At 44.6% G+C, this 12,055-nt stretch overlaps 1 protein-coding gene across 1 annotated transcript; it reads left to right on the top strand.

Annotated features, from left to right (window-relative positions):
- Nucleotides 1-631: 631 nt before the first annotated feature.
- LOC122926914 lies at nucleotides 632-9,530 on the top strand. The gene is made up of 4 exons (XM_044278435.1): nucleotides 632-650; nucleotides 867-929; nucleotides 2,555-2,705; nucleotides 8,900-9,530. Exons 2-4 carry the CDS (start codon nucleotides 887-889, stop codon nucleotides 9,417-9,419), a joined length of 714 nt encoding a protein of 237 aa, XP_044134370.1. The 5' UTR covers nucleotides 632-650; nucleotides 867-886; the 3' UTR covers nucleotides 9,420-9,530.
- The last annotated feature ends 2,525 nt before the right edge of the window (nucleotides 9,531-12,055 follow it).

Here is a 12,055-nt window from a genome sequence, read left to right as displayed (position 1 = left end):
TCCTGCTGTGTGATTAGGACAGGTTTTGTGTGTACTAATAGGACGGCGGACATTTTATTTCTCCGAATGATTGCTCCCCATATAAAACGAACCCTTAGAACTAATGAAAGGTATTTAGGAATATATTTATAATAAAGTAATATTTAAGTATTTTCGGTAATTTTATTTTATGAATTCCCAGAGAACCTCTTTAAGGATCACAGCCTCAGCGTTGGATGAGAGGTAGCGATATTTAGTGCTATGCAGATCAGACTGTATCCATTTTCACTAAACATACTTTACTACACAGTCACTACTGTTTGGCCTGGATATTTATTTCCCATTTCGGAATCTTATACTGTACATATCAATTTGTGAGTGTACTTTATTACAATTACTGTATTTTTCTGTGCTTTATGCCCTGGACGGAGGGGTGCAGTGGCTAAATCTGCAACATAAATCCCAATTTGGTGACAGCACCAGACTATTGAGTTTGCTTTTGTTTTATACATTGTACCCATATAACCCTCACTTATTGACATTTGCAATCTGTGTAACGTCTGTTTGCTTCCAGTTGGTTATGTGCCATGACTAACAGTGGGTGTCCACAGCACCGCATATAAAAAGCTGGGGACAAAGCCCACCTAATGCATTTAATTCTTTTTTGTCAGGTAAGATATTTGCATGCTGGATATAACATACATATATATATATTGGACGATGACTCTCTTTCCAAACTCCTCCATGCACATGTACTCTCGGCTTGGCTGAGCATGCAAGTGTCCTGATTTAGATGAAAGCTGCAGCAGCTTATCTGCTGGAGAAAAAAAAAAATGCAGAAACCCAACTCAACAGTTTTCCGCAGTGTACTTTTGTCTTTCTTGTAGGTTCGAGTTAAATTCTAATCATGAAAATCCTGGTTTCATCATTGCTTCTCTTGTTCCTATCAGGTATGGACATGTCTGACTCTTGTAGATTTAATTAAAGGGGTATTCCGGTTGTTTATGTATCAGTTGGGTGGTATTTCAGTGGGGCTGCGGGGGACACGGGGGACCCTATTCATGTGATCGGTGGGGGTCCCAGCGGTAGGATCTAATAGTTATCCCCTATCCTGTGGAAAGGGGATAACTTGAAACAACCGGAATACCCCTTTAACCTTTTTTTGGACCCCATAGTTTGGACATAAGATTGGTATAAGTTATTTACTGTATATGCACTAATAGTTTGGAACAGGACTTCTTTGGTAACACTGCATGCACGGTATTATATACAGGCTATGTATGTATTACGGTATATCATTTAGGTCTCAGCAGTAGCACATATTTGCTATACCTGCAATATATTAGTTATACAGTATATCTAATATATATATTACAAATCTTATAGACCCATTATACATCTAATACATCCATTATCCATCTATAATATCTATAATATATCTAATACATCCATAATATATCAGATATATCTGTTATATATCTGTGGGAGTGAGTGCTACTTTAATGAGGTCCGTCGGGGGTTCTGTCATGGTCATAAAAAAAAGATTAGTGCTGCTTGCTGAACTATTTTTTCCAGCAATTAATACTGCATCAAAGTCTGATTCTCCTAAAGACCACCCTGTTGAGAAGACCACCCCCTTAACCCAACCATATTTCCTGTGATATACATGTATACATTTTATATTTTAGATACTGGCCATATTCCTTGAGAAGACCTAAAATTCACTTTTTAAAAGCAATTTTAGGTCTTCGTCTTAAAGAGGTTTCACATATCAGTATAAAATCTATTCATTTACATTCTAAAAAAAAATCATAAAGGTATTAAAGGCTGGATATAGGGGGACATTTTCTTTTTCAATCAGTTTTTTTTTAAGAATACCTAAACTTTTATAATAATTTTAATATGTTGTCCCTAATCCCCTAAAAAGAAAAAATTCTAATATACTTTATTCATTTTCTAGTTTTACTATACTTTTACATCCCTAAAGCGCACCATTCAGTGTGTGCTTAAATCTCAGATCTCCATACACTGCTGACAGCTCAGCGGTGTAAGGAGTACTCATTTTGTGAATGGGCAGCAGGAGCGCACATTGCTGCTCCTGCCCATGCTTCCAGACAATTGCTAACTTCTGGCATAGCACATGGGTATTGGGTACCTTGTACCCATGGACTATGCCAGGATTAGCTGAGCAGAGCGGGCTCCTACTTCTGCCTGCTCCTCTGAGCTAAGAGAACTGTCATGCGCTAAAATATATTACAATATTATTTATTTTATTGACCACAGTGCAGCACAATTTATCCTTACATTTCTAAGAGGAATAACATAGGAACAGCACATCTAAGTGTTTTACAGAATTGTTATTTCACAGGAATACAAGACAAACGAGTCATAATAGCTGACAGGTCTTTTAGGCACAGACTGCTTGTTCTGAGTGCTGTAATGTAATATTTACTGGGCTTGTATGGGTGAATATCAGTGGCACGGTCTGGAAGTCTCATCCTATCTACTGACGTGTTTCCTGTATTGGCGCAGAGAGAACTCAGATAATTGTAACTGAATATTTTTTATCTTGTAGGAACATATAGTGCTGCCGTTCAGACACAGGAGGAAAAAGAACCTCCAGCAAAACCTACAATAAGGGAGACTGTAAAAAGTTTATTCCATAATGTAATGGTGTTGGGTGCCGAACTGGTAGCAAACTGGGAATCTCCGGAGGCTGACATACGGTGAGATCATTGAGCAATATTTTCATACACAATTCTGATACCAAGGCTTATAGGACTAGAACTTAGGGGAGCAGCACAAGCAGAGTGGAAATTTAAAGTGGCCCTGGAAAAAAAAAAAAAGTTGAAGTGGCCCCAAGTTGTAGATTGGTCCAAATTGGCATGAGGTGGGGCCAACACAAGTAGGTAGGGTCATCTCAAAACACCTTTGCAGAACCAAACACCACAGTGCAGCACAATATACTGCCCCAGCAGAACCAAACACCACAGTGCAGCACAATATACTGCCCCAGCAGAACCAAATACTACAGTGCAGCACAATATACTGCCCCAGCAGAACCAAATACTACAGTGCAGCACAATATACTGCCTCAGCAGAACCAAATACCACAGTGCAGCACAATATACTGCCCCAGCAGAACCAAATACTACAGTGCAGCACAATATACTGCCTCAGCAGAACCAAATACCACAGTGCAGCACAATATACTGCCCCAGCAGAACCAAATACCACAGTGCAGCACAATATACTGCCCCAGCAGAACCAAATACCACAGTGCAGCACAATATACTGCCCCAGCAGAACCAAATACTACAGTGCAGCACAATATACTGCCCCAGCAGAACCAAATACCACAGTGCAGCACAATATACTGCCTCAGCAGAACCAAATACTACAGTGCAGCACAATATACTGCCCCAGCAGAACCAAATACCACAGTGCAGCACAATATACTGCCCCAGCAGAACCAAATACCACAGTGCAGCACAATATACTGCCTCAGCAGAACCAAATACTACAGTGCAGCACAATATACTGCCTCAGCAGAACCAAATACCGCAGTGCAGCACAATATACTGCCTCAGCAGAACCAAATACTACAGTGCAGCACAATATACTGCCCCAGCAGAACCAAATACTACAGTGCAGCACAATATACTGCCCCAGCAGAACCAAATACCACAGTGCAGCACAATATACTGCCCAGCAGAACCAAATACCACAGTGCAGCACAATATACTGCCCCAGCAGAACCAAATACCACAGTACAGCACAATATACTGCCTCAGCAGAACCAAATACCACAGTGCAGCACAATATACTGCCCCAGCAGAACCAAATACCACAGTGCAGCACAATATACTGCCTCAGCAGAACCAAATACTACAGTGCAGCACAATATACTGCCCCAGCAGAACCAAATACTACAGTGCAGCACAATATACTGCCCCAGCAGAACCAAATACCACAGTGCAGCACAATATACTGCCTCAGCAGAACCAAATACCACAGTGCAGCACAATATACTGCCCCAGCAGAACCAAATACCTCAGTGCAGCACAATATACTGCCCCAGCAGAACCAAATACCTCAGTGCAGCACAATATACTGCCCCAGCAGAACCAAATACCACAGTGCAGCACAATATACTGCCCCAGCAGAACCAAATACCTCAGTGCAGCACAATATACTGCCCCAGCAGAGCCAAATACCATAGTGCAGCACAATATACTGCCCCAGCAGAACCAAATACCTCAGTGCAGCACAATATACTGCCCCAGCAGAACCAAATACCACAGCGAAGCACAATATACTGCCCCAGCAGAACCAAATACCACAGTGCAGCACAATATACTGCCCCAGTAGAACCAAATACCACAGTGCAGCAAAATATACTGCCTCAGCAGAACCAAATACCACAGTGCAGCACAATATACTGCACCAACATAACAAATACCACAGTGCAGCACAATATACTGCCCCAGGAGAACTAAATACCACAGTGCAGCACAATATACTGCCCCAGGAGAACCAAATACCACAGTGCAGCACAATATACTGCCCCAGCAGAACCAAATACCACAGTAAAGCAAAATATACTGCCCCAGCAGAACCAAATACCACAGTGCAGCACAATATACTGCCCCAGCAGAACCAAATACCACAATGCAGCACAATATACTGCCTCAGCAGAACCAAATACCACAGTGCAGCACAATATACTGCCTCAGCAGAACCAAATACCACAGATCAGCACAATATACTGCCCCAGCAGAACCAAATACCACAGTGCAGCACAATATACTGTCCTAGCAGAACCAAATACCATAGTGCAGCAAAATATACTGCCCCAGCGGAACCAAATTCCACAGTGCAGCACAATATACTGCCCCAGCAGAACCAAATACCACAGTGCAGTACAATATACTGCCTCAGCAGAACCAATACCACAGTGCAGCACAATATACTGCCTTAGCAAAACCAAATACCACAGTGCAGCACAATATACTGCCCCAGGAGAACCAAATACCACAGTGCAGAACAATATACTGCCCCAGCAGAAAGAAATACCACAGTGCAGCACAATATACTGCCCCAGAAGAAAGAAATACCACAGTGCAGCACAATATACTGCCCCGGCAGAAAGAAATACCATAGTGCAGCACAATATACTGCCTCAGCAGAACCAAATACCATAGTGCAGCACAATATACTGCCTCAGCAGAACCAAATACCACAGATCAGCACAATATACTGCCCCAGCAGAACCAAATACCACAGTGCAGCACAATATACTGTCCTAGCAGAACCAAATACCATAGTGCAGCAAAATATACTGCCCCAGCGGAACCAAATACCATAGTGCAGCACAATATACTGCCCCAGCAGAACCAAATACCACAGTACAGCACAATAAACTGCCTCAGCAGAACCAAATACCATAGTGCAGCACAATATACTGCCTCAGCAGAACCAAATACCATAGTGCAGCACAAAATAATTATCTATCAGAACCAAATACCATAGTGCAGCACAATATACTGCCTCAGCAGAACCAAATACCACAGTGCAGTACAATATTCTGCCCCAGGAGAACCAAAAACCACAGTGCAGAACAATATACTGCCTCAGCAGAACCAAATACTATAGTGCAGCACAATATACTGTTTAGCAGAACCAAATACCACAGTGCAGCACAATATACTGCCTCAACAGAACCAAATACTATAGTGCAGCACAATATACTGTTTAGCAGAACCAAATACCATAGTGCAGCACAATATACTGCCTCAGCAGAACCAAATACCACAGTGCAGCACAATATACTGCACCAACATAACAAATACCACAGTGCAGCACAATATACTGCCTCAGGAGAACCAAATACCACAGTGCAGCACAATATACTGCCTCAGGAGAACCAAATACCACAGTGCAGCACAATATACTTCCCCAGCAGAACCAAACACCACAGTAAAGCAAAATATACTGCCCCAGCAGAACCAAATACCAGAGTGCAGCACAATATACTGACCCAGCAGAACGAAATACCACAATGCAGCACAATATACTGCCTCAGCAGAACCAAATACCACAGTGCAGCACAATATACTGCCCCAGCAGAACCAAATACCACAGTGCAGCACAATATACTGCCTCAGCAGAACCAAATACCACAGTGCAGCACAATATACTGCCCCAGCAGAACAAATACCACAGTGCAGCACAATATACTGCCCCAGCAGAACCAAATACCACAGTAAAGCAAAATATACTGCCCCAGCAGAACCAAATACCACAGTGCAGCACAATATACTGCCCCAGCAGAACCAAATACCACAGTGCAGCACAATATACTGACCCAGCAGAACGAAATACCACAATGCAGCACAATATACTGCCTCAGCAGAACCAAATACCACAGTGCAGCACAATATAGTGTCCTAGCAGAACCAAATACCATAGTGCAGCAAAATATACTGCCCCAGCGGAACCAAATACCATAGTGCAGCACAATTTACTGCCCCAGCAGAACCAAATACCACAGTACAGCACAATATACTGCCTCAACAGAACCAAATATCACAGTGCAGCACAAAATACTGCTCCATCAGAACCTAATACCACAGTGCAGAACAATATACTGCCTTAGCAGAACCACATACCAGAGTGCAGCACAATATACTGTCTCAGCAGAACCAAATACCACAGTGCAGCAAAATATACTGCCCCAGGATAACCAAAAACCACAGTGCAGCACAATATGCTGCCCCAGCAGAACCAAATACCGAAATACAGCAAAATATACTGCCCAGCAGAACCAAATACCCCAGTGCAGCACAATATACTGCCTCAGCAGAACCAAAAACCACAGTGCAGCACAATATGCAGCAGAACCAAGTAAGAAATAAAATACCTATCTCTGGCAAAGATGGTCTGTCTCACAGTAAATGCACCTGTGCATGTACCTTTTTAAGGCATGTGGTTGTCATATAGAGGGGTCCTCCACCCACGGTCTCACATTATAAACCAGAACAGCAAGCTGCTTTATCAGAGTGGCTGATGTTACATTGGATCTGTCCCATACAGGCATTATTATAGTGCCTTGCAAAGGTATTCACCCCCTTGACATTTTTCGTATTTTGTTGCCTCACAACCTGGAATTAACATGGATTGTTTGAGGATTTGCATCATTCAATTTACAGAACATGCCCACAACTTTGAAGATGTTTTTTTTTATTATTATTGTGAAGCAAACAACAAATAGGACAAAATAACAGAAAAAGTCAATGTGCATAACTATTCTCCCCCCTAAAGTCAATACTTTGTAGAGCCACCTTTTGCGGCAATCACAGCTCCAAGTCGCTTTGGATAAGTCTCTATGAGCTTGCCACATCTTACCACTGGGATTTTTGCTTATTCCTCCTTGCAAAACTGCTCCAGCTCCTTCACGTTGGATGGTTTGCACTTGTGAACAGCAATCTTTAAGACTGACCACAGATTTTCTATTGGATTGAGATCTGGGCTGTGACTCGGCCATTCCAACACATTTACATGTTTCCCCTTAAACCACTCAAGTGTTGCTTTAGCAGAGTGTTTGGGGTCATTGTCCTGCTGGAAGGTGAACCTCCGTCCTAGCCTCAAATCACGCACAGAAAGGTAGGGGTTTTGATCAAGAATATCCCTGTATTTAGCACCATCCAACTTTGCCTCAACTCTGAGCAGTTTCCCAGTCCCGGCTGCTGAGAAACATCCCCACAGCATGATGCTGCCACCACCATGTATCACTGTGGGGTTGGTTTTCTTTGGGTGATGTGATGTGTTGGGTTTGTGCCAGACATAGCGTTTTCTTTGATGGCCGAAAAGTTCAATTTTAGTCTCATCAGACCAGAGCACCTTCCTCCATACATTTTGGGAGTCTCTCACACGCCTTTTCGCAAACTCACAACGTTCCTTTTTGTTTTTAGCTGAAAGTAATGGCTTTTGTCTGGCCACTGTGCCATAAAGCCCAACTCTATGGAGCGTACGGCTTATTGTCGTCCTATGTACAGATACTCCAGTCTCTGCTGTGGAACTCTGCAGCTCCTCCAGGGTTACCTTAGGTCTCTGTGCTGCCTCTCTGATTAATGCCCTCCTTGCCTGGTCCATGAGTTTTGGTGGGCGGCCGTCTCTTGGCAGGTTTGCTGTTGTGCCACTTTCTTTCCATTTGGTTATGAAAGATTTGATGGTGCTTCTTGGGATCATCAAAGATTTGGATATTTTTTTTTAACCTAACCCTGACTTGTACTTCTCAACAACATTGTCCCTTACTTGTTTGGAGAGTTCCTTGGTCTTCATGGCAATATTTGGTTAGTGACGCCTCTTGCTTAGGTGTTACAGCCTCTGGGTCCTTTCAAAAAAGTGTGTATATGTAATGACAGATCATGTGGCACTGAGATTGCACACAGGTGGACATCATTTCATTAATTATGTGACTTCTGAAGGTAATTGGTTGCACCAGAGATTTTTATGGGCTTCCTATCAAAGGGGTGAATACATACGAACACGCCAATTTTCTGTTTTCTATTTCTAAACAATAGTTTTATTTATATATTTTTTAAAATTTCACTTCACCAATTTAGACTATTGTGTTCTGATCCATCACATAAAATTCAGATTAACAAAACATTGAACTTAAGGCTGTAATGTAACAAATATCTATCGTCGACCATTGTCTTCAGTGGCCACTGGCAACAGTTGATCTCTAAGTTCTAATGAAGCTGCGGCACCCCTTTTACCTCATGTACAAAAACAGAATGACCATTTTCTTCTGCTGTGATAAAGCCTGGGCTTCACCATATCTCTTCTTAATAGAACAAGTTACAATAATTTGACATTCACTAATCTTTTTTTTTCTTCTCGCATTCTCGTCCAGGGCTGCATGTGAGAAAAGAACAGAAATAATAAAGGGAAATTATTATACCTTTGCGTATAGCGTTATTGAATACGCCATGGGCATCTATAAGGAAGTGCATGAGGAAATGAACGCCAAGTACCCAGTCTACACTACTAAAGTACTCCCTGTTTTGGTGGAATTAGCCATGCCTATCTACACGGGTGCACGTGATGTTGTGGTGGAAATCCAGCCTTCTTTTAAGAAGTTTCAGGATCAAGTCAAAATACATCAGATAACCTTCTTGGATGAAATTCGTCCCATTGTACTGAAAAAAGCAAAGTCGATTTTAGATCAGTTCAATGAACGTCTAAAGCCCTTTATTAAAGACGTCCACAAAGAGGTAGCAAATGCAGAGAGCAAAGAAGATAGTAAACCTGTAAGCGAACCAGAAGGTCTGGAGGAAAGTACTATGCTTTCAGAGTTCTTTCAAAATCTATTAGTGTTCGATAACAAATTGTTGAAGAACATGCAATCTGAGCTTTTCAGTTCCAAAGCTTAGAGATACCTTCAGGTGGCAAAGCCAACAAGAGAGCAGCTCCGGTCATAAATGGGCAATGGAGCAATGAACCTACATTACATGGAAATCTGAAATAAAAATAATTTTACTAAAGTATTTGTCATCCTGTTTTACATTTATCATGTCAAGGGAATAAATTGGTGCCTCTGGCAGATGTCTCCTTCTGTATTTATAGGCCCAGATTTACTTATCCTATAGATGGTGTAAGCTTAGACCAGTGGTCTAGACCTGCATCGGAGGTATCACAGGGGCTCAGGCTGGAGGATAAATGTGGTGCAGGGATAGACACTTTCCACTGGCTTAAAGGGGTTGTCTCATCATAGACAATGGGGGCATATCGCTAGGATATGCCCCCAATGTCTTTATAGGTGTGGATCCCACCGCTGGGACCTGCACCTATCTAGAGAACGGAGCACCGCAAGGTGGTGGCTGGAGTGCCCCGGTCAGGGCACAACCAAGCCGGCTCCCCATAGAAGTGAATGGGAGCGTACCGCTCATGCGCGGCCCCCGCTCCCATTCATTTCTATGGGGCCGACGGAAAAGGCTGAGCCATCGATCGGCTATTTTCGCCGGCCCCATAGAAAATGAATGGAGGGCAGCTGAGCATGCGCAGTGCACCCTCCTTCACTTGCGGGGCTCCGTTCTCACTGGGACCCGCACCTATAAGACAATGGGGGCATATCCTAGCAATATGCTCCCATTGTCCATGATGAGACAACCCCTTTAAGGCTGTCATAGAATAAATGGTGGAGCAGGAAGCTAAGGATTCAGAGACAGCTAAAAGTGAACATTTCAGGTCATGCATCAGGCTTCCCGGTACAACACCCAAAATATGTGGTGATCTTGCTAGATATGGGAGGTAGGGAGTAGGGCATATTTCAGTTATTACTGATTCTAATATCTCCATATGTTCCGTAAATCATCACACACTTTATAGACTCCCTCAGCCACCTTACACTTTGTTAGCCTCTGTATAGTATATTGCAACTCTCATCCACTTTTATACCCCTCTACGGATCCCCAGAAGGTTGTCTCTCATCACCCTTTGGAGTCTCTGTGAGGTGAACCCCACATCCCTACATCCATATTTTGTAGTCAGGGCTCACTTGGCCCCTGTATCCAGTCTGTTAACTAGTGCAGCCAGTGTGCCATCTTTAGTACTCTAGAGATATGTCTTCTGGGAGCCCTCTGCCATTTTCAACACCTCCGGACCTCATAGTGATGTGAGGCACACACAATAGACGAGTCCATCAGCGCAGAGTGGTGCAGTTGAAGATACAGTTTAGTGGACGCTGAGGAATATATATGAAGGCGTCCTTGAGTGCATAGAGGGTCAGGGCAGGAGAAGGGTTAATAAAACTGGGCTGGCAGCTAGGTGTTAATGGTTCAGCCCGCGGCGGTGCTTTTATCGAGATTCATGTTCATGGGGCTGCAGCCGGCTATCATTGTGCCTCCTCCCTCCCCTCGGGTCTGATTGGCCAGGAGGTAGTGGTTAGGGCCGTGACTTTAAAGGATGTAGTAGGTGTGTGCCCGGCCTCTTTTGTCTCCGGCACCTTAAGCAGGTATGGCCACAGAACAAGAGCTTATGGCTGCTCTTGCAGCCCATATTCAAAGAGAATGGCTGGATTTTCTATCTCGCCTGCTGGCGGGATTACAAGCCCCTGTCCCCCCCTCACTCCGTCCCGCTGTGCCCTCTGCTCAGTCTGATGTGCGAGCAGGTGGCCGGCGGACTGCCCGTAAGATCCACCCACCCGCTCGCCTTAGCCCGTCCCCTCCTCCCTTACCTATTCGTTCCGCAGGCAAAAGAAGCAGGCGGGGGAGCGCATTAACCAGCGCGCCAGGCCAGGCAAGCCTCAGCGCTTCCGGATGCGCGTCCTGTAGCTACGCCCCCCCACTCCTGCATCTGGCGCTGTCGCTCACAAGCAGCGCTCCGCCGGCACTGTCTCCCACTTGCTCCCTGCCGCTACTATGGGCAATGCTGTCAGTGAACACGCCTCTGTTGAGGAGGCTCCACTTCAGATCCCCTCTACAGTACAGGGTCTGCCTTCTGCCCCCCCAAGGATTTCCCGCTTGCCCCCCCATCCCCCCACCATGGAGTTGCAGACTACATTAGAAACCCCCCTGCCCACTATAGCAGGGCAGGCTCTTAGCACCCCTTTGGTTCAGGCTTCTACCCCCCTCTCTAATACCAGATCCCAGTCACCTGATGATGTTCCTGACCGCCGAGAAAGGCGCAGGTTGGAATCGCATTGCCACCGCAGCTCCCGCCACAGTGCCAGATCTTCCAGACGGAGCCATAGATCTACCCATTCAAGATCTTCTAGGTGGCGGTCGCCTTCGTAGTCGGAGTTAAGATCCAGCGGATCCAGTTCTGACAGGTCAAGAACACGTAGGAGGCAAGAACTCAGACATGTGACCAGCAGATCCTCCCGCGGGGTTGATCCAGCCAGCTTGGTTCCTGACACAGCTCCTCCGGCTACTTTGGCATTTTACGGGGGCATGGGGGGCAGACATGGTAGCGAAAGGGCTAGTGCCTGCCCTTAACGCGTTATAAGCGCAGTTAGACCCTAGCCCTCCCCTTGCTGTACCCGCAGCCCCAACTCCACAGCCCATCAAGT

The sequence above is a fragment of the Bufo gargarizans genome, chromosome 2, assembly GCF_014858855.1.
Source record: "Bufo gargarizans isolate SCDJY-AF-19 chromosome 2, ASM1485885v1, whole genome shotgun sequence".
Lineage (NCBI taxonomy): Eukaryota > Metazoa > Chordata > Amphibia > Anura > Bufonidae > Bufo > Bufo gargarizans.
This window is presented reverse-complemented; position numbering and strand designations above follow the sequence as displayed.

Bases quoted from the DNA above. Each gene is read 5' to 3' on its own strand.
- LOC122926914 (XM_044278435.1), top strand. From the start codon at position 887: ATGAAAATCCTGGTTTCATCATTGCTTCTCTTGTTCCTATCAG. The intron at 930-2,554 runs GTATGGACATGT...TTTATCTTGTAG, and splicing joins GCTTCTCTTGTTCCTATCAG to GAACATATAGTGCTGCCGTT. The intron at 2,706-8,899 runs GTGAGATCATTG...ATTCTCGTCCAG, and splicing joins TCTCCGGAGGCTGACATACG to GGCTGCATGTGAGAAAAGAA.